This window comes from Piliocolobus tephrosceles, chromosome 16, assembly GCF_002776525.5.
Source record: "Piliocolobus tephrosceles isolate RC106 chromosome 16, ASM277652v3, whole genome shotgun sequence".
NCBI lineage: Eukaryota > Metazoa > Chordata > Mammalia > Primates > Cercopithecidae > Piliocolobus > Piliocolobus tephrosceles.
In genome coordinates, this window is record NC_045449.1 from 32,114,353 (window position 1) to 32,141,392 (window position 27,040).

General features: G+C 40.3%; 1 protein-coding gene across 3 annotated transcripts in view; it reads right to left on the reverse strand.

Annotated features, from left to right (window-relative positions):
* The window catches only part of USP32 (ubiquitin specific peptidase 32), a 221,372-nt gene extending 195,954 nt beyond the window's left edge, over window positions 1-25,418 (reverse strand). For 2 of the 3 annotated variants that reach the window (XM_023204689.2, XM_023204687.2), the window contains exon 1: window positions 25,155-25,418. In XM_023204689.2, the coding sequence (XP_023060457.2) occupies window positions 25,155-25,212 (58 nt within the window). In that variant the 5' untranslated portion in view covers window positions 25,213-25,418. The remainder of the gene's footprint in view (window positions 1-25,154) is intronic. The other variant, XM_023204688.3, reaches the window with a different exon arrangement.
* Between the last annotated feature and the right edge of the window lie 1,622 nt (window positions 25,419-27,040).

The following is a 27,040-nucleotide window of genomic DNA, read 5'->3' on the forward strand; positions in this document are numbered from 1 at the left end:
TATTCATGGGTTCCACACCCAGAGATTCAACCAACTGAGGATACAAAATATTCAGAAGTTGGGAGTGGTTGCTCAAGCTGTAACCCTACTACTTTGGGAGGCCAAGGCAGGAGGGTTGCTTGAGCTCACGAGTTCAAGACCAGCTTAGGCAAAATAATGAGACCTCGTCTCTACTAAAATTCAAAAACAATTGGCAGGGCATAGTGGCTCATGCTTGTAGTCCCAGCTACTGGAGGGCCGAGGTGGGAGGATCACTTGAGCCCAGGAGGTTGAGGCTGCAGTGAGTCCTAATCATGCCACTGCACTCTAGCTGGGCAACAGAACCTGTCTCACAAAATGGAAAGAAAGAAAATATTCAGAGCGGGCATGGAGGCTCAAACCTATAATCCCAGCCACCTTTGGCAGGCTGAGGTGGGTGGATCACCTGAGGTCAGGAGTTCAAGACCAGCCTGGCCACCATGGCAAAACCCCATCTCTACCAAAAATACAAAAATGAGCCAGGTATGGTGGCACATGCCTATACTTGTAGCTACTCGGGAGGTTGGGGCATGAGAATCACTTGAACCTGGGAGGCAGAGGTTGCAGTGAACTGAGATGGCCCCACTGTACTCCAGCCTGGGCAACGGAGTGAGAACCTGTCTAAAACAAAACAAAAACAAAATATGCCAAAAAAATAATGGATGGCTACCTCTGAACCAAACACGTACAGGCCTTTTTTTTTTTTTCTTGTCATCATTCCCTAAACAATACAGTGTAACAGCCATTTACACAGCATTTACACTGTATTAGGCATTATAAGTAATCTAGAGAAAACAGGAGGCTCTGCTTAGGTTATATGCAAATACTACACCATTTTATATAAGAAACGTGAGCATCCTTGGATTTCGGTATCTGCAAGGGGTCCTAGAACCAATCCCCCACAGACACCAAGGGACTCCTGTCCCTCAAAGAGCCATATAAGCTAACCAGCAACAACAACAAAACAAAAAAACTTAAAATTCCACCTAACCTACTTCACCCTGTTTCATACAATTCCATCCTTCCTGCTGCAAGAGAAATACAGTATTTAGAGACATTGAAGCATTTCACATTGTACAACAGTACTGGATAGTATAATGCTTCCTGTTTATTTTAATGTAATTTTTAACCCAATAGAATTAAATATGCATTAGATTGCTTTTTATTTCACTCTGTAGTAAATATTTTTTCATAGAAGTCAACAGGGAAAAGTGTTCTATTGTTATAGTTAGTAAGAAATCCCGATATAAACATTTAAAAGAGCTTCTCTACTAAAGGAAAATCTTTTCAACAGAAGACCCTGCTTCAAACAAAACAAGGCTACTAGTTAAAGGGCCATTGAGGTTGGGATGTGGGGTGGGAAACAAAGGGAAAATATGTTTACACTGAGGTCCTAGTGAAAAACCAAAAACATTACCAAAAAAACCCCACATACACACAAAACCTATTAAAACTAAAAATTAAATCTACCGATCAAAAAATAGTAAACATAAAGTAAGTCTAGGGGCTTATGTTTTAACTGCACATAGTAAGCACTTCACAGTTGTCAGCCATTTCCTAAGAATCACACATGGTTCTATACACAACCTTGAAATGGCAACATTATTAAGTTTTAATACATATAAGCAAAAGTATACAAACATTTCCTAAACAACCAAACCAAAACAAATAAAAGGCTGGACTTCATACGATGCAATCCAAGTTTCTCTGAGAAAATGCAAGTTTCTGATGCAAGACAACATGCAGAAAATTAAAACGAAACATATGAGGCAGAAAAGGAGTTATTACGCATATACAAATCATTTTTTAAAAGATATTTTTTAAACCAGGCGTGGTGATGTCTGCTTGTAATCCCAGCTACCTGGGAGGCTGAGGTGGGAGGATCACTTGAACCCAAATGTTCAAGACACCTTAAGCAACATATCAAGATGCCTACCTAAAAAAAAGCAAAAAAGATCCTAATTTTTTACTACACTCCAAGATAAATTTTGGGTGAATTTTAAAAAGTTAAATACTAGAAATATGAAGTCATAAGTTAGAATTATTTTTCAGATATACATAAGAGTAAAAATGTAAAACTTCAGAAGTGAAACAGAAACACAATTGGCAGATCTGACTTACATACAAATTTTTAACTCATACACGTTAAAAGCAGCAATACAAAACAAACAGCAATGTTAAACTAACTGGAGAAAATACTTGCAGCAAATTAGTGAAATAGCTGATTAAATTCAAGGTACTTATTAAATTCTACACAATAATTTTTTTTTTTTAAGAGACAGATTCTTGCTCTGTCACCCAGGCTGGAGTGCAGTAATCATAACTCCCTGTAGCCTTGAACTCCCTGGCTCAAGTGATTCTCCTGCCTCAGCCTCTCAAGCAGCTAGGACTACATGCACGTGCCACCATGCTCAGCTAATTTCAAAAAATATTTTGCAGAGACAGCGTCTCACTACGTTGCCTAGGCTAGTCTCGAACTCTTGCATCAAGTAATCCTCCCACCTTGGCCTCCCAAACTCCTGGGATTACAGGTGTGAGCCAGCGTGCATAGCCTACAAAATAATTTTTTTTTTTTTTTTTTCTGAGACAGAGTTTCACTCTTGTTGCCCAGGCTGGATTGCAATGGCCCGGTCTCAGCTCACTGTAACCTCCACCTCCTGGGTTCAAGCAATTCTCCTGTCTCAGCCTCTAGCCAGAAACTTAAAGAAAAAAATTATAAAAATTACAAAAAAAAATTTAAATGTTTAAACAAACACATCTTTAAGAACTAAAATGATGACAACAACAAAGGACAAAAGACAATGAAATAATGAGGAAATACAACTGTCAAAAATGGGAAAGGTTCTACTTTGAAACCAATCCAAAAAAATACCAATTAAAACAAGCTACCATTTTAGATTGCCCAATTAGCAAAGAATTTTTTGCAAATGATAATACCAAATGGTTAAAGGGTTTTAGTAAATTAACACTCAGATTCCACTTTCAAAAAATTATTTGAGGCCAGACACAGTGGCTCACGCCTGTAATCCCAACACTTTGGGAGGCCGAGGCGGGCAGATCACTTGAAGTCAGAAGTTCAAGACCAGCATGGGCAACATGGCAAAACCCTGTCTCTACAAAAAAATACAAAAAAAATTAGCTGGGCATGGTGGTGCTCACCTGTAATCCCAGTCACTCAGGAGGCTGAGGTAGAAGGATCCCTTAAGCCCGAGAGGTCGAGGCGGCAGTGAGCTGTGATCACACCACTATACTCCAGCGTGAGTGACAGAGTGAAATGCTCCTGTCTCAAAAAAAAAAAAAAAAGAAAAGAGAAAAAAATACATTTTGAGCAGCAAGGTGTGGTGGCTCAATGCCTGTAATCCCAGCAACCGGGAGGCTGAGGCAAGAGTGTCCCTTGAGGCCAGGAGTTTGGGATCAGCCTGAGCAACATAGCAAGATCCCATATCTAAAAAAATTAAAGGTAGCTAGGCATGGTGGCTCATGCCTATAATCCCAGCACTTTGAGAGGCCAAGGCTGGAAGACCACTTGAGACCAGGAGTTTAAGACTATCCTGGACAACACAGTGAGACCCCCATCTCTACAATAAAAATAAAAAATGTGGCCAGGCACAGTGGCTCACTCCTGTAATCCCAGCACTATGGGAAGTTGAGGTGGGAAGGTTGCTTGAGACCAGGAGTTCAAGATCAGCTTGGGCAATATGGCGAGACCTTGTCTCTACAAAAACCTTAAAAAAAAAATTAGCCAAGCGTGGTGACATGCACCGGTAGTCCCAGCTACTCAGAAGGCTGAGGCAGGAGAATCTCACTTGAGCTGGGAGGCGGAAGTCGCAGTGAGCCGAGATTGCACCAGTGCACTCCAGCCTGCATGACAGAGCAAGACCATCTTGGAAGAGGAGGGGAGGGGAGAGGAGGGGAAGGGAGGGCAGGGGGAGGGAGAGAGAGAGAGAGAAAGAAAGAAAAAAGTATAAAAGCTAAGAGTTCTTAAAAATTTAAAAGTAAGAGCAGAAAACCAAAGATCAATAGTAAAATTGGAAGATCATGTTGAAACAATCTCCCAAAAAGTAGTAAAATAACAAAGATGAAAAAATGTGGCCAAGGTGGGAGGATAACTTGAGACCAGGAGTTTAAGACCAGCCTGGGCAACATAGCAAGAACCTGTCTCTATTATATGTAATTTTAAAACTAAAAAGCCTATTAAAAAAAGAAGAAAAAAAGTAAGAAAAAATTAGCCGGGTGTGGTGGCTCATGCCTGTAATCTCGGCACTTTGGGAGGCTGAGGTGGGCGGATCATGAGGTCAGGAGATTGAGATCATCCTGGCTAACACGGTGAAACCCCGTCTCTACCAAAAATGTTTTTTAAAAATTAGCCGGGTGTGGTGGCGGGCGCCTGTAGTCCCAGCTACTTTGGAGGCTGAGGCAGGAGAATGGCGTGATCCCGGGAGGCAGAGCTTGCAGTGAGCCAAGATCGTACCACTGCACTCTAACCTGAGCAAAGAGTGAGACTCCGTCTCAAAAAAAAAAAAAAGAAAAAAGAAAAATTTGAAGATCCATCCAGGAAGTCTAACATCGAAATAAAGAAGCTTCAGAAAAAAGAAAATGTAAAAGGAAAATTATTAAATAACTAAAGAAAATTTCCCAGAACTGAAGGACATTGGCCTTACATTACAGGAACCTATTTATACATGCAAAAAGATGAAAACAGAGCCATACCAAAGGGTATCATAAGCCAGGTACAGTGCCTTACACCTATAATCCAAGCACTTTGAGAGCTGAGATGGGAGAATCGCTTGAACCCAGGAGTTCAACACTAGCCTGGGCAACACAGTGAGACTCCCATCTCTACAAAACAAAACAAAACAAAACAAAAAATTAGCTAGGTATAGTGGCACACACCTGTAGTCCCAGCTACTTAGGAGGCTGAGGTGACAAGATCGCTGGGGCCCAGGAGGTAGAAGCTGCAGTAAGCCATGATTGCACCACCGCGCTCCAACCTAGACAACAGAGCAAGACCCTGTCTCTAAATAAATTAATTAATTTAATTAAGGGCATCATTGTGAAATTCCAGAATATCTACAAACTTCTAGAAACAGAAACAAATAAGTGCAAAAATCAGAATGGTACTGGATACCTCAACAGCAACATGAGAAGCTAGATTAAAAATGAAGCAATACCTTTTTAAAACTCTGAAGAAAAATGATTTCTAACTTAAAATTAACTCAGAAAAATGGTATTTCCAGACTTAAGAATCTCAAAATAAATTACCTCACAAAAACGCTTTCTCAAAAAGTTCTTGGAGGAAATCATCTACCAAAATGAGATACAATGTAGAAAGCAGAAGGTAGGGAATACAGACAACAAACGAAGTAGTACAGGAGAATCCCCAAGATAAAGTTAAGGAAATTCACAGGAGTCTAACTATGGGACAGATTCAGAGTCCAAACAGTCCAGTTTGAAGCCAGTAAAAAGGACACATGAGACATTAGAAGAAACCGCTAATAACTCATAGTCTTGAAAGGAGATTTACGCAAGTGACAGTGTTTAGGGTTGAATTAGTGATAAACACTTAGAATACTAAGCAAACACAAATAAAATCACAGTCATTAGCTCCAAGGAAAACAAACATTGTGCTAGAAAAGTAATCAAAACTTACTACCTAATTTCAGCTGTGAATCCTATACATATGCTTATAATAAGGTAAACATTTAACAGTTATCTAACTAAAATTACCATATAACTATTGCAGTAGGATGAAGTAACAGGGAGAGGGGAAGGGGAAGTGGTTAAGGTGGAAGGAAGGGAGAGACAACTAAGTTCTCATGCTCAGAAGAGGGAAGTCAACAGATAATGCTAAAACTGAAAAATCAAGACCAAATATCAAAGATCAACTAAAAGAATATAAAGTGGTCTCCTCTAAGAGAAGGAAAATGCCAAGGAAGATTAGGGAGCTGGTTATCATTTAACAAATCCTGTTCAAGCTATTTAACACTTTAAACTACAGTCATGTATCACAAATGACGGGAATGCATCGTTAGGTGATTTCGTCACTGTGCAGACATCAGCGTGTTTACACAAACTTAGATGGTACAGCCTACTACACACCTAGGCTATATGGGATGGCCTAGTACTCCTAGGCTACAAACCTATACAGCACATTACTGTGCTGAATATTGGAGGCAACTGTAACATAGTATTTGTGTACCTAAACATATCTAAACATAGAAAAGGTACAGTAAAAATGTAGTCTAAAAGATAAAAAATGTCTCGCCTGTAATCCCAGAACTTTCGAAGACCAAGGTGGGAGAATCACTTGAGGCTAGGGGTTTGAGACCAGTCTGGACAACACAGTAAGACCCCGCTCTCTACATTAAAAAAAAAAAAAAATTTGCCAGGCTTGGTGGCATGTGCCTCCAAGCTATTAAGGACATCGAGGCAGGAGGATAACTTGAGCCCTTGAGCCCAAGAGGTCCAGGCTGCAGTGAGCTATGATTATACCACTCCAGGCTGGGTGGCAGAGTGAGATCCTGTCTGAAAAAAAAAAAAAATGAGAGAGCGATTAAAAAAATGGTTCACCTAGGCTGGGCTTGGTGACTCACACCTACAATCTCAGAGCTTTGGGAGGCCAAGGCAGGAGGACTTGAGCCCCGGAGTTCAAGAATAGCCTGGCTAACATAGCAAGGTCTCTACAAAACATAAAAAACAAAAAATCAGCCAGGTGTGGTGGCATGCATCTGTAGTCCCAGCTACTGTATAGGCTCAGGTGGGAGGATAGCTAGAGGCTAAAGTGGGAGAGAATCTCTTGAGCCCAGGAGCTTGAGGTTACAGTAAGCCATGATCACACCATCATAAGACCCTGTCTCAAGACAAAAAAAAAAAAAAAGGTACACCTATATAGGGCACTTACCATGAACAGAGCTTGCAGGATGAGAAGTTGCTCTGGATGAGTCAGTGAGAGACATAGAGGTGAGTGAATGTCGAAGGCCTAGCCCTAGGACATTACCGTGGAGCACTGCAGTAGATTTTATAAACACTGTGCAATTCGGCTACACCAAATTTACTAATTTTTTCTTCAATAACAAATTAATTGAGCTTACTGGGGGGTTTTTTGTTGTTTTTTTTTTTTTGAGACCAAATCTTGCTTTGTCACCCCGGCTGGAGTGCAGTGGCACGATCTTGGCTCACTGCAACCTGCACCTCCTGGGTTCGAGCAATTCTCGTGCCTCAGAGTTAGCCTCCTGAGTAGCTAGGATTACAGGCGTGCACCACCACAACTGGCTAATTTTTGTATATTTTAGGAGAGACAGGGTTTCGCCATGTTAGCCAGGCTGGTCTCAAACTCCTGGCCTCAAATGATCCACCTGCCTTGTCCTCCCAGAGTGCTGGGTTACAAGCGTGAGCCACCATGCCAAGCCAGCTTACTGTAACTTTTTTACTTCATAAACTTTTAAATTTGGCCGGGCGCGGTGGCTCAAGTCTGTAATCCCAGCACTTTGGGAGGCCGAGACGGGTGGATCACAAGGTCAGGAGATCGAGACCATCCTGGCTAACAGGTGAAATCCCGTCTCTACTAAAAATGCAAAAAAATTAGCCGGGCGTGGCGGCGAGCGCTTGTAGTCCCAGCTACTTGGGAGGCTGAGGCAGGAGAATGGCGTGAACCCAGGAGGCGGAGCTTGTAGTGAGCCAGGATCGTGCCACTGCACTCCAGCCTGGGCGACTGAGCGAGACTCCGTCTCAAAAAAATAAAAAAATAAAAAAATAAATAAACTTTTAAATTTAACTTGTTGACTCTTATAATAACTTACCTTAAAACACATTGTACAGTGTCCAAAAATATTTTTTCTTTATATCTTTATCCTACAAGTTTTTACTATTCATGTTTTATTTTCCTTTTTAAGCTTTCTTATTAAAAATGAAGACATACATTTTGGGAGGCCGAGGTGGGCGTATCATCTGAGGTCACAAGTTCGAGTCTAACCTGGCCAACATGGCAAAACCCCATCTCTACTAAAAATACAAAAATTAGCTGGGTGTGGTGGCATGCACCTGTAATCCCAGCTATTTGGGAGGCTGAAGCAGGAGAATCGCTTGAACCGGGGAGGCGGAGGTTGCAGGGAGCAGAGATCACACCACTGCACTCTAGCCTCAGAAACAGAGTGAGACTCTGTCTCCAAAAAAAAAAAAAAAAAAACAGACAGACATAAACACACACCTTAGCCTAGGCCTACACAGCATCAAGATCATCAATATCACTGTCTTCCACCTTCACATATTGTCCCATTGGAAAGTCTTCAGGGCAGTAATACACATGGAGCTGTCATCTTCTATGACAGTAATGCCTTCTTCTGAAATACCTTCTAAAGGACTTGCCTAAGGCTATTACAGTTAAGTTTTGTTTTGTTTTTCTTTTTTTGAGACAGAGTCTTACTCTGTCTCCCAGGCTGGAAGAGTGCAGCAGAGTGATCAAGGCTCACCCCAGCCTGAACCTCCCAAGCTCAAGTGATCCTACCACTTCAGCCTCCTGAGTAGCTAGGACCACAGGTGCGTGCCTAATTTTTGTATTTTTTGTAGAGACAGGTTTTCACCATGTTGCCCAGGCTGGTTTCAAACTCCCGGGCTCAAGCAACTCACCCACCTTGGCCTCCCAAAATGCTGGGATTACAGGTGTGAGCCACCACATTCAGCCAATTTTTATTTAAATAAATAAAAGGAGTATACTCTAAAATAATGATTAAAGGTATAATATAGTAAATGACTACATAAAAAAAGGAAAAAGCAAAAAAAAGTAAATGGGTACAATGTCACTAAGCAACAGGAATTTTTCAGCTCTACTATAATCTTACGGATTACAGTTGTGTATGCAGTCCCTCATTAACCAAAACATCATTATGCAGCACATGACTGTATAGGTATGTATAACATTGATAGAAACAGACACCTCAGAAAAAACAAGATGCCAAATGTTATGTGCATTATGATTAAAACAATACTAAACATTAATTTGAAAAAAGAGTAAGAGCAAATAATTAGATGTGTTTGGTAATAGGATCATAAATGAAATGTTCTTCCTTTATTTTCCAATCTCTTAGTAATCTTGTTATATTGTTTTTTGTAATATTTAAATAAGTTTTACAAAAGTGCTGTTGGTGGCTGGTAGTTGATATTCCTGTTTGTCTTTGTTTATGAAGCTCCCTCCTCTGTGGATACCACGCTTCTTCTTACACTATATATCTATAACCAACTGTGAGAGCGTATTTAATGTTTCGACAAACATTTTTAAAGGTCACACAGAACAACTGTAATTTTTTCCACTGATTATTATGATCCCTTTGAATAGTCTCAGCTAGCATGTCATTTTTACAGTCCCATACTACTATGCAAATTGAGAAATGACTACATATAATACAGATTTACTCTCTATCTTAGTACTTTTAATCTTTATCATTGAGTGCTTAAAGGAACATCTACAATGCACCATAAACCATATAGCAGAATGTTAGGATTTTCACTATAAAACCAAACACATCATATATGCACACCCATTAAGTGTACAAACAATACATACTAAATTATCTCTTTAGTTAACGCTATTTTTCCTTTTTCTGGTGTTTTGTTGTTGTTTGTTTTTGAGATGGAGTCTTGCACTGTCGCCCAGGCTGGAGTGCAGTGGCGCGATCTTGGCTCACTGCAACCTCTGCCTCCTGGGTTCAAGTGATTCTCCTGCCTTAGTCTTCCCAAGTAGCTGGGACTACAGGCCCATGCCACCATGCCCAGCTAATTTTTCTTGTATTTTTAGTAGAGACGAGGTCTCACCATGTTGGCCAGGGTGGTCTCGAACTCTTGACCTCAGGTGATCTACCCGTCTCAGCCTCCCAAAGAGCCGGGATTACAGGCGTGAGCCACTACGCCCGGTCAAATCTTTAATTTCTAAACTAATTTGGAAAGACAGAAAAATTCCTATCTTCATATGTATGTAATCAAAACACAGTAGTAAAAATATTCATTGCATTTTCACTGTCACTCAGTCTTTTGCCAACTATAATCTAATTTTTTTTAGTTTTTATTTTTAGAGATGGGGTCTCACTCCTGTCACCCAGGCTGGAATGTGGTGGCACAATCATAGCTCACTGCAGCCTCAAATTTCTGGACTCAAGATATCCTCCAGTCTAAGCTTCCCAAGGAGCTGGGATTACAAATGCAAGCCACTGAGCCCAACTATAATCCGATTTTTTATTTTTATATCTAATTATTATGTAATTTCATATATAATTACACAATACATATTTTATGAAAAGTAAGTTTCTAAGATGAAGAAAATCTAACCCCTTCCATGAGTTCCAGTATCATCTTATTGCAACTACACTAAGCTACAATAATAGTTTAATACTAAACATTAATGTTTCTTCAAAATAAGGAGGCTGATTTTTTTTTTTTTTTTTGAGACAGAGTCTCGCTTTGTCGCCCAGGCTGGAGTGCAGTGGCCGGATCTCGGCTCACTGCAAGCTCCGCCTCCCAGGTTTACGCCACTCTCCTGCTTCAGCCTCCCGACTAGCTGGGACTACAGGTGCCTGCCACCTTGCCCGGCTAGTTTTTTTGTATTTTTTTAGTAGAGACGGGGTTTCACCGTGTTAGCCAGGATGGTCTCCATCTCCTGACTTCGTGATCTGCCCGCCTCGGCCTCCCAAAGTGCTGGGAGTAGGAAGCTGATTTTTAAAAATAATAAACATTAATTTTAAACACACTATTAAAATATTAATAATCAAACAAAGCCACTCAATGAAACAATGTTTGAATTTTGGCAAAGTTTTTTCTTTTTTTTTTTCCATTTTTTTTTTTTTTGAGACAAAGTCTCACTCTGTCACTCAGGCTGGAGTGCAGTGAGGCAATCTTGGCTCATTGCAACCTCCACCTCCCGGATTCAAGCAATTCTCCTGCCTTAGCCTCCCAAGTAGCTTGGATAACATGTGCCTGCCACCACGCCCAGCTAATTTTTATATTTTTAGTAGAGACAGGCTTTCACCATGTTGGCCAGGCTGGTCTCGAACTCCTGACTTCAGGTGATCTGCCTGACTCCGCCTCCCAAAGTGTTGGGATTACAGGTTGAGCTACCACAGCTGGTACGAATTTTGGGGAAAATTTTTCATACTAACACATTGGCATATCAGTTATTAGTTGGATAAAAGTTTTCTTCCATATATGAAATTATAAAATGCCACTGCCCCGAGATAAAATCTTCTGAAGAGTTATTAGATGAATGGCTGACATCGAATAAAAATGCACGAAGAACATTGCCATAATAAACTTTTGATATTCAAAGGGCTACATTTGAGGGGTACCTAAAATAAACCTCTTTTGGCCAATATTTACATCCCCCTTAAACTCACCTACTACTCTCTCTATATATGCCCATTACGATAGGATATCTTTTGAGAACCTGCCTCTAGAAATAAAGTCTTTAAAAAGTTTAGACCAGGCACGGTGGTTCACGCCTGTAATCACAGCACTTTGGGAGGCAAAGGCAGGAGGATCTCTTGAGGCCAAGAGTTTGAAACCAGCGTGGGCAACAGAGCAAGACCCCATCTCTACAAAAAATAATAAAAATAAGTTTTTAAAGTTTAAAAATACAGCATTTCATTTTAAAAGCTGCCTAGAAAAGCAGACGATTTTAAAACATATAAATGTTACTTGCATCACTAAATACCCCCCAACCTTCAAACAGTCTCTACTCCAATAACATGCATAACAAATAAAGCCTAGGACCTTACAGCAATTGGGTTAAGAAAGGTTAAATTTCAGAAATCATAGATAGGAGGCATTTCTCATTCTTATGGCAGAGACTACCTGCTGTCGTCTGTGTACATGCTTACAATAATAAAGGCCAACCTTTTATTAATGTTTGCTAATAAATATCCTTCCGACTTTCCATTCTAGCTAAGATTTGATAATATGGTTGACTCTTCTGTGTTTTCATCACAAGCAACACTGTTACAGATATCATTTCCTCTTAATTTACCCACAGGCTGTTTAAATCATTTGGAAAATTATTTTCAAAGGACTCTACCTGGGGAGGTCTTTTGGGTTTTAGAGTAGGGTTCTGTCTACTCTGGTTTTCCGCAGCTGTGGGGTCAATCTATCAGAATTTCGTGGTTGTATCCTTTGCACAATCTGTAACATTGTTTAAGTTCAAAACTACATACATTATTTCATCAAAATTAAAAACTTTTGGGCATTAAAAGATCCTATCAAGACCATGAAAGACAACGCACAGATATTAATATATCTGCAACCCACAGAAATATTTGGGAGAAACTATTTGTAAATCACATATCTGATGTGAGAATAATATGCAGAATGTATAAAGAACTCCAACTCAACAACAAAAAAGCACACATCTCAATTCAAAAATGGACAAAGGATTGAATAGACATTTCTCCAAAAAAGACATACAAATGACCAATAGCACATAAAAAGATGCTCATTAGCACTAGCCATTAGGGAACTAAAAATCAAAATCACAATAATACCATGTCACACCCATTAGGATGGTTATTAATTGAAAGAAAACAGAAAATAACAAGTATTGGATAGAGAATATGAAGAAAATGGAAGGAGCACTTGTGCATTGCTGGTGGAAATATAAAACGGTACAGAAGCTGTGGAAACCAGTTTAGCTGTTCCTCAAAAGGTTAAATATAGAATTACCATATGACCCACCAATTCCATTCCTAGGTTTATACCCAAAAGAAGTGAAAGCAGGACTCAAAAAGATATTTGTACACCAAGGTTCACAGCAACATTATTCAAAATAGCCAAAAGATGAAAACAACCCAAACATGTCCCATCAACAGATGGATGTACAAACAAGATGAAGTATATACAAATTATTCAGCCAAAAAAAGAAATTAAATTCTGCTATGTGCTACAACATGGATAAACCTTGAAAATATTATCCTAAGTGAAATAAGATAGGAAAGGTCAAATATTTTACGATTCTACTTACATGAAGTAGGCAAATTCATAAAAACAGAAAGTAGAATAGAGGTTGGCAAGGACTGGGGAAAAAAAGGGATACAGAATTTCTGTTTGGGATGATGAACAACTTCTGGAAATGGATAGTGGTGATGGTTATACAATATTGTGAATGTACTTCATGCCACTAATTGTACACTTAATAGTTCAAATGGTAAATGGTATGTTGTATCTATATTAGCACAATAAAAATAAAATAAATTGGCAAAGCCAGGGGAAGGTGGGGGAGAGCTATGTACATACCTGAGTTTGTGAAGATCAGACAAAAATTCGCATGAACTATTTTGAAAGTGTTTTACAATAATCCTAATAAGACATAGCTGAAAATATAATACTGATCATGACTAAGCCACATTCCTATTACAGTCAGAAATCATAATTTAGTACAATTTTTTGCTTTCTCAAAGATACGAGAAAAAGCTGCATATATGTATTTGTATATTAGAAAAATATACCTTTTAGTAAGGGTTTCACAGCAATGCAAATGTCAAAGTAGCACTAGCACAAATTAAGGCAAATAGTTTTTTAACTATTAGGAGATAACTGTGAAGAACTTGGTAAATGTGAAAACTTTGAAAAGCTGAAAAATCCATCTGTAGTATTTTGACTTCACTCACATAGGGAAATGCACAAACATCTACTACATTCCAGATATAGGGACTCAGGATACTAAGATAAACAGAAAAAGTCTACCATTTCAGTTTAGCTTATCCCTGCCAGGATCACAAGAGGCACTAGTTAAGAACAGACATTTTGGGGGCATTTTCAAATTCTCAAACCGACACAAATACATGAGATGAGCAAAAGTCTTCTAAATTACACTGTAACTTACAATTGTCTATCTTCTAATAAATTCTTCTAACATATAGAGAACTGCTGTGTAGTGCAGTTCTCTGAGACCTGTAATTATAAACTTCAGTCACATTGCTATAAACTTCCAAATTGGGAGTTTGAAATATGAGCCACATGTTACTTAACATTCAGAAGACATATAAATGAAAGCAAAAGGTTATGGCTTAAAAGAAAACTAAATAAGAAATAACTATTGATTTTTAAATAGCAACATATCACAATCATACAGACACACCAATAACTAACCATATGGTTATCTCAATCATCAAGCATATGCTAAACACCTATTTGTGCTTAAAACAGTCCAATGTGGTTTTAAAAAAAGGTTACTCTTCAAGCAGCTTTCAATCTAGTTGGGAGAGTAAATTAATACACATAAAACATGTTTTATTTACGTACATATGTATGTAAAAATACTCAAATACAAAGGATGCAAACGTAAGAATTCAAAGGAGATAAATAAGTTCAGGAAAGCTCCAAAGAAGGTAAGATTTAGGCAAAGACCAGAAGGATAGACAGAATTGAATGGGAATGAACTCTTCATAATCTAACTTCATCTTGCCTTTCCAACACATTGTACAATACAAAATTATTAGAATAGATAAAAGCAGTCTATGGCCATACCAACCTGAACATGCCCAATCTCATCTGATCTTGGAATAATAAATAAATTAGAAAAAAGGCTGGGTGCGGTGGCTCATGCTTGTAATCCCAGCACTTTGGGAGGTCGAAGTGGGCGTATCTCTTGAACTGAAGAGTTCAAGACCAGCCTGGGCAACATAGCAAAACCCAGTCTCTACAAAAAGCACAAAAATTAATGGGGCATAGTGGTGCACACCTGTAGTCCCAGCTACTAGGGAAGCTGAAATAGGAGAACTGCTAGACCCTGGGGGGTTGAGGCTGCAGTAAGCAGTGAATGTGCCACTGCACTCCAGCCTGGGTGGCATAAAAAAGTCATTCCAGATAAGAGAAACCACAGAAATATGAAATAAGAAGAGCATACTAATTAGTCCACTTAGTGCTTATTGTAAAGAGGTTAAATATTTTACACAGGAATACATTTCAAATTATATAAATTACACGGGAGAAAAAAGGCTCCAAAAATTGCATGGAATTTTGATATGACTTTACAATGTACTCTATTTATACCCACTACTCATTTGCTATTTGAGAGAAATGTCTCAGAACCAGTTAAACCAAGGCTCACCTTCAAAACCAGGTGGGCACCCAAATTATAACACGAATTAGAAATTTGTGCTTGTCCTTGCATATAAGGCTGTGTTTCATTTTTCCTTCATATTTACTACTGATTGCTTCATGGATTCAGATAATTTGAGAGCCAGGAGGCATTATTTATAACCCAAATTTTACATGTTTACATTCCTGAAACATTTGAGTATTTGTATAAATGTCATGAGACAAACAAAATCTACTCTGTAGAAAGCAGTTTACCCAACTATTACTGCTAGTTGTATTCTGTCAGCTTTCTCCTTTAAGGAGAACGCACAGCACTAGGTAGTCCCATTTATTATGTCAACATTTTAATAAGGCCAGGTACTGTAGCCCACACATGTAATCCCAGCACTTTGAGAGGTCAAGGCCAGAAGATTGCCTGAGTTCAGAAGTTCAAGACCAGTCTGGGAAACAACCGTGAGATTCCCGTCACTACAACAAAATAAAAAAATTAGCCAGGTGTGGTGACACACATCTGGAGTCCCAGATACTTGGGAGGCTGAGATGGAAGGATTGAACGAGCACAAGAAGTAGAGGCTGCAGTGAGCCATGATCGCACAACTGCACTCCAGCTAGGGTGACAGAAGGAGACCCTGTCTCAAAAAAAAAAAAGGTCTTTATCTGTTCCTTGGACTATTTGCCTCCTACTCCTCCAATTCATTCTTTATATGTCCAATAGAATAATCTTTGAAATGCACCTCTAGTCATTTTACTCAGATGTTCTTCTTCAGTGGAAGGTACCTATGCCCTATGGTTTGAAGTCAGTTGTTCCAGCATGGCAAGCCCTAGTAGTTTCTATGATTTGGTCCCTGTCTGAACACTGTGTACCCTTGCAAATGTTGCTTTCTAGATCTTGAAATGCTCTGCTTCTCCACAGGTTCCCCCTCTTATCTCTCCTATTACTTACATAAACGGCACAAATCTTACTATATAGCTTGACTGAATTTTTATGGATGCATCCAAGAAATTATCATGCAAAATTAAAATACAGAACATTCCCAGCACCCCAGTAGGCTCTCTCCTGTTCTCTCCCAGTAGTCAATACCAACCCTCAGAGGTCACCACTATTCTTTCACCACAAATTAGTTTTGCCTATTTTTGAACCTCATATACACAGAGTAATGCAGTATTTACTTTGTGTGTATGTGTGCATGGTGAACTCATTTTTAAGACCAAATTTTATACATCTTCTCTGTGAAGAAAACCCTGACAAGATTATTAGTGTCTTGAAATTAGGGCCAGTGTATGATTTTTATTTCCAGAGGCTGGCATAGTGAAATAAGCTCACCAACAAACTGGCACATATCTTTCTCCTTGAACTACCTGCCTTGCCAGATCCTTATCTGTCAAAACTAAGCCCAGATGTCAAGTTCTCTCAGAGGCCTCAGCCAGTCAGCACAGTGGCTCATGCCTATAATCCCAATGCTTTAGGAGGTTGAGGCTTGAGGACAGGATTCTGAGACCAGCCTGGGCAACACAGTGTGGCTTCGTCTCTGCAAAATTTAAAAAAAATTAGCCAGGTGTAGTGGTGCACACCTGTAGTCCCCACGATTTGGGAGGCCTGAACCACCATGCCCAGCTAACAGTACCATTTTCATAACAAGCCCTGTATTCTCATCTGATTCTAAACTATGTGTATATACCATTGTAATAAAAACAAAAACCAAAAGACTAAGAAAAGAGGGAGGGAAGCATCAGCCATGGAACATAGGAGAAAAAGAGTCTTAGACCAAGAAAAAAAAAGTTAATCATAAAATTTAATTTAAAATAACCTGGATTATTTAGAACCAAGATAGACCTCTGTGTGTCGAATTTTATATAACTCTGTATAACACTTTAAGCAAGTAACTTTCCAACTCTAACTTCACATACAGCAGCGGGATAATACCTGTCATCATAAATGAAAAGTACATGGAGGTCGTCATATAAAAATGATTATTTCATATAAAAAGTAATATAAAATTATTAAATTTTATATATACCCAAAAGAAATTCTCAAGTGTTCATAAATACAATACTTACCCCATACTAATCTCTCAGGAATTTATTTACCAGCTTCAAGTATTTGAACTAAACAGACAAAACTACATACTATAATTAAGACTGTTTATTTTTAACTATCATTTAAAACTTTAAGCACAGGCCGGGTGTGGTGGCTCACGCCTGTAATCTCAGCACTTTGGGAGGCCAAGGCAGGTGGATCACGAGGTCAAGAAATCAAGACCATCCTGGCCAACATGGTGAAACCCCGTCTCTATTAAAAATACAAAAATTAGCTGGGCGTGGTGGCTTGTGCCTGTAGTCCCAGCTACTCAGGAGGCTGACGCAGGAGAATTGCTTGAACCCAGGAGGCCGAGGTTGCAGTGAGCCGAGGTCACACCACTTGCACTGCAGTCTGGGAAGAGAGGCAGACATCGTCTCAAAAAACAAAAAACAAAAAAAAAAAACTTTAAGCACAAACTTTTTAAAAGCTGCTGAAAGCAAAAGAAATTTTGAGGTGGATACATTTAGTATAACTCAATCCCTGTCTTTATGTTTTACCCCCCGACCTTACACACATGGAAGTTCTCCACATCTTCTCTCCATCATTTATACATTTATACATTCATCCAGACATCCAGTATTTACTGAGCACTTAAAATACATTAGACACTGCACCTATCGTGACACTGGGGATTCAGCAACAGACCTGACAATAAACATGATAATTACATATTATGATAAAGGCTGTACACAAACTGTTCAGAATATTGCACAATAGTGATAGACAAATACCACTTCATATGAGGTGATAAAGGAAGGCATCCTTGAGGCCATCTGAGCTGTGGGCATCAGATATGAGAATGAGTCAGACATGTAAAAATTCATAGTCTTTCCAGGATGAGAGAAAGTGGCAAATGCAAAGGCTGCAAGCCAGAATAGGTTCCAAGAACAAGAAGATGGCTAGTGTAGCTAGTGTACAGGAGGCAAGGGGTAAATTACTACAACTGAGGTTGGAGTTTTAAGTAGGAACCAAATTATTTACAGCCTTGTAGACCATTATAAAGACTACATTTTTAAAAATTAATTATAGACTTTAAAGAAAGGAATAACAAGATCTGATTTGGATTTTAAGAATACACTGACTATGGGAAACTACTGCAGTGTCTTGGAGCAAATGACGGCAGTGGGGACTAAAGTGCAGGCAATTAAGCAGAAGCTAACAGACTAAACTGAATACCAAACTAATAAAACTTGGTGACAGATTCTAACTGGAGATAAGGGGATATGGTCAGAAATGACAGAAAGGGAGAAACTGAGGATATCTCTAGATTTTTCAGTCTAGTACTTGGGTTGCAATAGTGATGCCATTTGCTGTCATGGGAAAGACTAGTGGAGACCTATCTTGATAGAAGGATCCTTTCCATAATGAAATCTCTCCAGACCCTATCACAAGTCATTACCAAAAGGCAACCACAGCAAACGTTAAAAGGCTTTTGCCACAGGATAAGATGCTGGGACAACCAAGCTTCTTTATAGAAATGAAAGACACTGGAGAACTTCCTCTATAAAATCTCATTTTAGCATAGTTTTGCTTTTAATGTAGTCCAGTGTCTAGTATCCCAAGAAACATGTTATAGGCAAGGTTTCAAAACATCAGTTCTCCTGAATCTTATACACGAGATGGCAAAGAGCTTAAGAATTCTCTAGGCCGGGCGCGGTGGCTCATGCTTGTAATCCCAGCACTTTGGGAAGCCCAAGCAGGTGGAAAACCTGAGGTTGGGAGTTGGAGAACAGCCTGACCAACATGGAGAAAGCCCATCTCTAGTAAAAATACAAAATTAGTCGGACATGGTGTCACCGTGCCTGTAATCCCAGCTACTTGGGGGACTGAGGCAGGAGAATTGCTTGAATCCAGGAGGTGGAGGTTGCAGTGAGCCAAGATTGCGCCACTGCACTCCAACCTGGGTGACAGAGCAAGACTCTGTCTCAAAAATAAATACACAGGCCAGGCACAGTGGCTCATGCCTGTAATCTCAGCTCTTTGGGAGGTCAACGTAGGTGGATCACTTGAGGTCAGGAGTTCGAGACCAGCCTGGCCAACATAGTAAAACCCTGTCTCTACTAAAAATACAAAAATGAGCCAGGCATGGTGGTAGGTGCCTCCTAGCTACTCGGGAGGCTGACGCATGACAATAGCTTGAACTCGGGAGGCGGAGGCTGCAGTGAGCCAAGATAGTGCCACCTGCACTCTAGCCTAGGCAACAGAGACTCAGTCTCAAAAAAAAAAAAAAAAGAAAAGAAAAAGAAATAAATAAAAACAAATTAAAAAGAGCCTCATGTTAATGAACACTAAATCCCTAATAAAGAGGGGTGTTAATGGAAGGCCTTGAATACTGGTCATCTTTGAATAGACATGTCTTAGGATAGATCGCTGACTATAAAAGAAAATTCTCTTCTATTGCTGCATATCACACACACACAACACAAAAGAAACAAACAGAAAGAACAATAAAGGAAACACTTGAAAAGCTAGTTTTTATCAGGCTTTTGTGTCAATAATTAACTACATACTTCTAACTTCCAAGAATTCTTTATTATTAAATGAGAGGACTTATTGGAATGCAGAAAAGACATGAAATTGCTCAACTTAAACACAAATATGTCATGAGGCCCAGAAAGCAAAAGCAGAGGCATAAACAAGCTCTCAAAAGAGAAGCCATGCTTCCTGGATACAGTATGAAAAGAACTGTCAGTCCCACCTTAATTTTCTCAGTACATTATCCAACTACTAATTTTTAGTCCATAAGTTAAAAAAAAAAAAAAAAAATCCCTCCACCACTGCAGCTGTTTAACATTAAAGCTTCTAATTCAAACTCTCAGTATTACTCTAGTGCTGCAAAAACAGATTTTTCTATAGTGACAACAAAAATAATAACTTCTCTAACTTTTCCAGTGATCCAAGTATATAATCAAGTGTCAAAAATCTTCCCTTTCTCATCCTGAGAAAATATCTGGCTATTGGTTGCGCATCACAATCCCAACTCTAACTTCCTTACACATCTTTCTGGAAGGCAACTCTGAGTGCTGTCACTGTAAAGTCTCACTAAGCACAAAGAGAGACAATGAACAAGAAAAAACAAACAAGAGCTGTCCAGTTTGGTAAATGCGGAGCTCACTAACCAGCAAGTGATGTCACCTCATTTTGCTCATCTCCCAAAATCCAGAGTTCATCAATATATTTATCTCCTCTTTGTCAGTGACACACCAGACTTACGAACTGAAGATTAGTGAGGTGAAAACAGTGAAATTAGTGAAACCATGAGATCTGTGAAAACAGCACCTTTGTAACCACTCAGGTGACTATATAAGCAGACTAATTAAAAACTGCCCCATTTTGCTCCTTTACAAATAGTCAGATCTGGCTAGGTATACTTTTAAAAGGCTTAACCAAAACCAACAATTCCAAACTAATGCTAGAAAGTTCACTGGTGAATTTTAAAAATTCATAGGAAGGCAAAATAAGTGCTTTAATAAGGGAGATAAATACTGCATCCCAGAAGGTACTGATTGTGAAATTCAATTTCCATGTATAGAATGATACATTATGCTAAACCAGCTAACATCACATCATAGGTAGTATAAATGTAATGAAATTTTAAGATTAATACTGAGAAATTGGTGAACAAAATCTTAGTTGGGAGTAATTGTTTTAAAGCATCTTAGATTTGGCGGATAAACAAAATGAAAAGTACTAAACTGTCAACTGTTACATGCTTAATTATTCCACTAGTAAACACAACTACCTATAAGTGACTATATTGAGCATATACTATAAAATGAGCATAGTGCTAGTGGCACTTCCAGGCCATCAGAGAAACCATACACACTCTATATTTCCATAGCACTTTCTCCTATAGCACTGCAGCACTTATTATACCATAAGCTGATCATTTATAAATGATATGCATATATACTACTTTTGAACATATTATGTGCATTATTAAACATATACAAGTTAGAATTAAAACAGGATTTCTAGTATTTTATTCCCATCCTCTATGAATAGGCTTACACTCTTTGATACAACAGCTTACAATGAGATTACCTCCCAATAAACCCATCATAAGTTGAAAATATCATTAAGTCAAAAATGTATTTAACACACCAAATCTACTGAACATCATAACTTAGCCTACCTTAAACATGCTTAGAACACTTACATTAGTATAGTGTTGGACAAAATAACACAGTAATGTGTTGAAAATCTCATGTAATTTATTAGTGTACTGAAATATGGTTATTAATACTATTATGGTTATTAATATTAAATATTAATACTGTACTGAAATATGATTTCTAGTGAACACATATAGCTTTTGCACCATCGTAAAGTTAAATTCTAAGTCAGGGATTGTCTATATACACTTAGTGAAGATCACTGACCCAAGCTATATGATCCTAGAGAGAGGGGTCTTGGTTATCCATTTCCTTAGTGCCTAATTCACACCCAGCCTTTAGTAAAAATCTGCTGAATTAGTACCCTAGAACTTAAAGTATATAAAAAAAAAAAAATCCGCTGAATTAATGAGCAAAAGGTCATTTTAAAATATGAATCCATAACATAACTTTTTGACACACTATAGTTCACTCAGCTACTAAGCGCAATATAATTGCTAGATTTTAAAGAAAGGGATTAGAAGAAATTCACCCACTGTATTTTATTACTACAATTTAAAAGTTAAGAATCATTTTAATTCAGCCGATTCTTACACACACACACACACACACAAACACACACACATCGCCTTATAATCCTGTTTCCAGAAAGACGAAAGGAAGGACAGAGGAGCAGATAAGACAGAAGAATTAAAAAACTGGTAAAGATTTTTAAGATGTCTTAGAGTTCTAAAAGGATCTAAAATGCAACTCATCTTTCACTGAATGTTTTTTGAATGCTGTGTTCCACACATTTAAAATACACTGTTAAGAATACACAAGACACAAACTTAGATGCAACTAGGAGGTGAAATAAAGAGATGAAGAACATGCTGCTCAAATTTCCAGTATCCAAGAAGTACAAGTACACTTCCTTAGAAAACACACGCAATATAAACAAGAGTCAAGGCTTTCCTTGTGTTTTACTCAAGATACTTAAGAAAGATAGATTCAAGCCAAAAAATAAAAGCTACCACTAATACATCTCCCTACCAGTGTTTAAATGTACACTTTCAGAAAATGTTAAGGTTTAGACAACTGACAAACAGTCTAGCTAAAATAGTGTGCAAAAACCAATCTTCCTAATTTCCAGGTGCTTCTAAAATGTAACTGAAGTCACTAGACTGCCCTTCCACTCAGGCCCAGTGTTATCTGTCATTAACATAACACTCTGTTTCCAAGGCCCCACTTTGCCAGATAAACTGCCTGCAATTCCATATTTGTATGTGGTAATATATGCCTATTTTTTAAATACTATCTAATCGCATCTAGGTATTATTTAGCGTTCAACAATTTTAAGTAAAGCCAAGGAAACAAGTATTTCAGTAGTTTTGTCAAGCTTGTTTTGCACACACTGGATTAATGTGTGTTTGTCAAATCCTATCTACCCATACCTCCATTCATTTTACACAATATAAACAAGTAGATGAAATCAATGAATGCAGGTTTTAGCAACTACTTATATTATTCAAGTGCCCAAAAGAGGTTCCAAGTCATTTTTAGCTCTATCAAAAGCTTCTGGGACCAGGCACAGTGGCTCACGCCTATAATTCCAGCACTTTGGGAGGCCGAGGCTGGTGGATCACCTGTGGTTGAGAGTTCGAGACCATCCTGGCTAACATGATGAAACCCCGTCTCCATTAAAAATACAAAAAATCAGCCAGGCGTGGTGGCATGTGCCTGTAGTCCCAGCTACTTAGGAGGCTGAGGCAGGAGAATGGCCTGAACCCTTAGGCGGAGGCTGCAGTGAGCCGAGATCACGCCACTGCACTCCAGCCCAGGAGACAGACCGAGACTCTGTCTCAAAAAAAAAGCTTCATAAACTCTTTCTGTAATCTTAAATTCTATATTAAAGTCTGACATTTACTAAACAATACCATGCTTAAAGAAGGGGGCTTCTAGTTTACATTTAGAAATACAATTTTATCAACTTGCTGCTCTCTTTTAATTTTCCTCTAAAGCAAACTGGTAAAACATAAATTCATTCCAATAGTTACAAATAAGCTCTTAACAAATATTTTGCTATCTCTTCAAATACATGTGTTTTAAAATTCAACAGACAGACACTGTATAAGAAACTGAACAAAAACCTTCCAGTCAGATCAGTTTAAAATGCAATTAACTTCATTTGTATTTACAAACGTACAATCTTAGTTTGAAAGGAGATTAAGCAAGCTAGAGCTGAATACAAGTTTAATTTTAGAATTTCTCAATGCCAGGTACATCACTAGTATTCACACCCTCAAACTTAAGAAACACTTCTGAACCTTGAAGCTGTAAATCAGTTTGACTAATGTCCTCTTTCATACCATGTAAGCCATTGCCTAATTGCCGCCAGACCTGTCAGGCTCAACAGCATCCCGGAAATGACTAGCCTACTAGAGCTGGAAACACATCAAGAATCTGGAATATTTCTCATATTGGGGCAGAGAAAAAAAGTTCAAGTGAGATTCTCCATAAAAACAATCATTATACTGTTCCACAGAGGAAAAAAAAAAGAAAGACATAAAAGGCATATTTGTGTTATTCTGGTAAATCCACCACCACCAATACATCTCAATTCTGTATCTTATGGTCAGGTGATGGTCAACTGAACTTATCCCTCTTTTTCCTATATACTAACAACAGTTCACTTCTCAAGCCTCATTTTGAATACCTGTCTTTTAATCTAATTTCCATTTTATATCCTTAGCTACTAAAACCACCTGGAGCATGGCTGATTTCTTGACTTGGAAACCTGTTAACAATAATGCCTAGCTCCTAATCTTCTTAATGTTTTTTCACTTCTTACCAAGAATATCCATTAAATGTCTAAAAGAAATACAAGCATGCACAGATCTACACACACTGAAATCCCAGTCAGGAAAAATTAAGACATTCCGGCCATAAACTGTGCAACAGACACTTCCAGTTAGCGTGTGCTTTAGTGATCATGGACAGCGGTATCAGAGTGAGTGGTAGGGGGTTGGGGCTGCCAACAATATACTGTGCCTCAGAGCCAATAAGCAGCAGGCCGGGACTGGAAGCCAGGCCAGTCTCTAAAGGGAGCTTTAACACAATATCCGAATGCTGGACTTCCCAATGCCATTTCACGGAGAGGGATGGAGCGAGAACTGGGAATCAAGTGCAGTCAAAGGCGCTGGTCAACGTCGGAGGAGATGAAACCTAAGACAAGGTCTGGTGGCAACGCCAGCTGTCCAGTCTCACCTCAAACACAACTTCATTTCAGATCGTTCTTATCAAAGTCAGCCGCTCAAACGGTGAACGGGGCAGAAGTGGATGGCCACAGCCCCCAAGAGGCAGGCATAGGCCCTCGGAAAAGGCAGGGACTCCCCAGATACGAAGGGGCTTCCAGTAGCAGGGAGGAGCGCTTTTCAGCCGCCTCCTCGCCCCCTTCCAGCTAAGCCTGTTAGGAACGAGGTTAGGATGTTATTGGAGGTTTTTATGAAGGAATGATAGGAGAAAATGGCAGTGAAGGATGAGGGGGGCTGGAAGGGCTGGAGCCGCCCAAGAAAACGGGGAGAGGGGGACTTCCCTGGACACATCCAGGATCACAACGCCACCAGGGAGCACGAGCACTGCCCTGCCAACGCTGATCCCGATCCCCCTCTCTCAGGGCAAGCTTCGCCCCTTTCCAAACGGCCCTAATTCCCAAACGCTGCTTCCCACCAGACCTCTCTCCTCCACCATACTCCCCAAGGCCGGCCGCCTTTCCCTTCCGCCTCAGGCGCCCCACGCCCTCAACCTCCCTTCTCCTTCCCAGTCACCCACCCTCCGGGCTGCCCGTCGCTGGCCTCCCAGGCAGCTCGCCCAGACCCCTCCCCCCTCACCTCTCCTCAGCGCCTCCTCGTAGCTGAGGAATCCGATCCGTGACTCCTTGGCACCCATGCTCCCCTCATCCCCTCGGCAGGGGGTCGGAGCCTGATCTCGCCCCCACCCCCCTCCCGCCTTCTCCTCGGCGTCCCTGGGTGACGGTGACGGTGTCGGCGTCCCCCGCCCCCACCTCCCCCCACACTAACAAGTGCGGCTTCTGCCCCGGCGGCTCCTCCCGGTCGCCGCCACCGCCTCCATGCCGAATCACGTGACGCGCTTCCACCCCGCCCCCTTCCCTCCCTCCTACTCCGCCCTTCTCTCTCCTCCCTCCCCTTCCCTCTTCACGCCCTCTTCCCACCCCCGCCCCCTCCCGCCAGCTCCGCCGAGGGTCACGGGACCCGAGGCCGGAGACTGTTCCGGGTAATGGCCGCCCAGGGCCGCACGCTCCGCCCCTCCCCAAGCTAACAGCGCGCAGGAGCGGCGGGGAGGGGGACGCATCGTCGCACGCAACGTATCGTCCCACCTTGCCGCCAATCAAAGCCGCGCGCCCCGCCCGGGCGCCTCCGCCGGCGACGGGGGGGGTGGTGACTTCCGGGGCGCTTGAGGACGCCCCCCGTAACCCGCCCACACGTTTTGGCGTTCGGCGGGTGGGGTCCGAGCAGCTGACGGGTAGTGTGGCAGTGGCCGGGACCCAACATGGAAGACCGCGGAGTCTTAAAGAATGGGGTTCTGCGGGATGCGGCATATGGCTTAGGAGAGAAAGGAGTGGGCAGGCAGGGAACTCCCAACGTTAGGGACGTCTTTGACTGGGAGGGCTTTGTGAAAGGAAAGGAGAATCTCAAGGCTTTCCTGTGACAAAAGAATGCTCACTCCTAGCGGGAAATCCCTGAGGAAGGTGGACCTTGTAACGACGTGGCTCTGCCTTTTCGGGACATCTCGCCCGCCTGGCCCACCTTCTCCGCCTTAGCCTGCCTCTTGTACACATTCTCGGGAAAGCGCTGTGCAAAAGGCTTATCCTCTCTCCCAGAGTTTCTGGAGGGCTACAAGGCTTAGCGTTGGGGTCGTTTTAATCTGTGGTAAAACATACGTAACAAAATGTACCATTTTCACCATTTCTAAGTGAGTTCAGTGGCATTAAGAACATTGACATTGTTTTGCGTCCACCGTTTTTCATCTTGCAGAAGTGAAACTCTGTGCCTATTAAATGGTAACTCCCCAATCCCCCTCCCACTGGGGCCCGTAGCAACCCCTGTCCTACTCTTATCAATTTCACTACTCTTAAGTATTTCCTCTGAGTGGAACTCCGCAACCTTTCTCTTTTGTGACTGGCTTATTTCACTTGGCATCGTGCCTTCCAGGTTCATGGTGTGGCAGCACGTGTCTGACTTTCCCAGTCCGCCTCTCCACTTCCCAAAGAATGAAAAGCAGGGATGTGAACAGCTATTCGTGCGCGCGTGTTTATAGCAGCATTATTCACTCATTATTATAGAGCCAAAAAAGGTGAACACAACTTATAGGGAGCCATAAACGGAGAAACCAAATAGGGTCTATATGTACAGTGGAATTATTATTTAGTTCCTTGATTTTCAACTCTATTTAGTTTGCTTCAGTTAGTCTTCAACCTAAAAGTCACTGAATAAAGCTTCTGGATAAAGGAAGCAATATTGAAAAAGTAACCATTTGGATTAGATTAGACCCAAGGTGCCGGTTAGGTAATTTAGGGCCAGGGAAACGTTATTAGTTCCTAATTAGTTCCTAAAACCAACAGATTCTAATATACCCTGTTAGATAAAGAAGGTAATATTCTGTGTTTTTCTTTTTCTTTTCTTTTCTTTTCTTTTTTTTTTTTTTTTTTTTTTTTTTTTTTTTTTTTTTTTTTTTTTTTTGAGGCAGAGTTTCACCC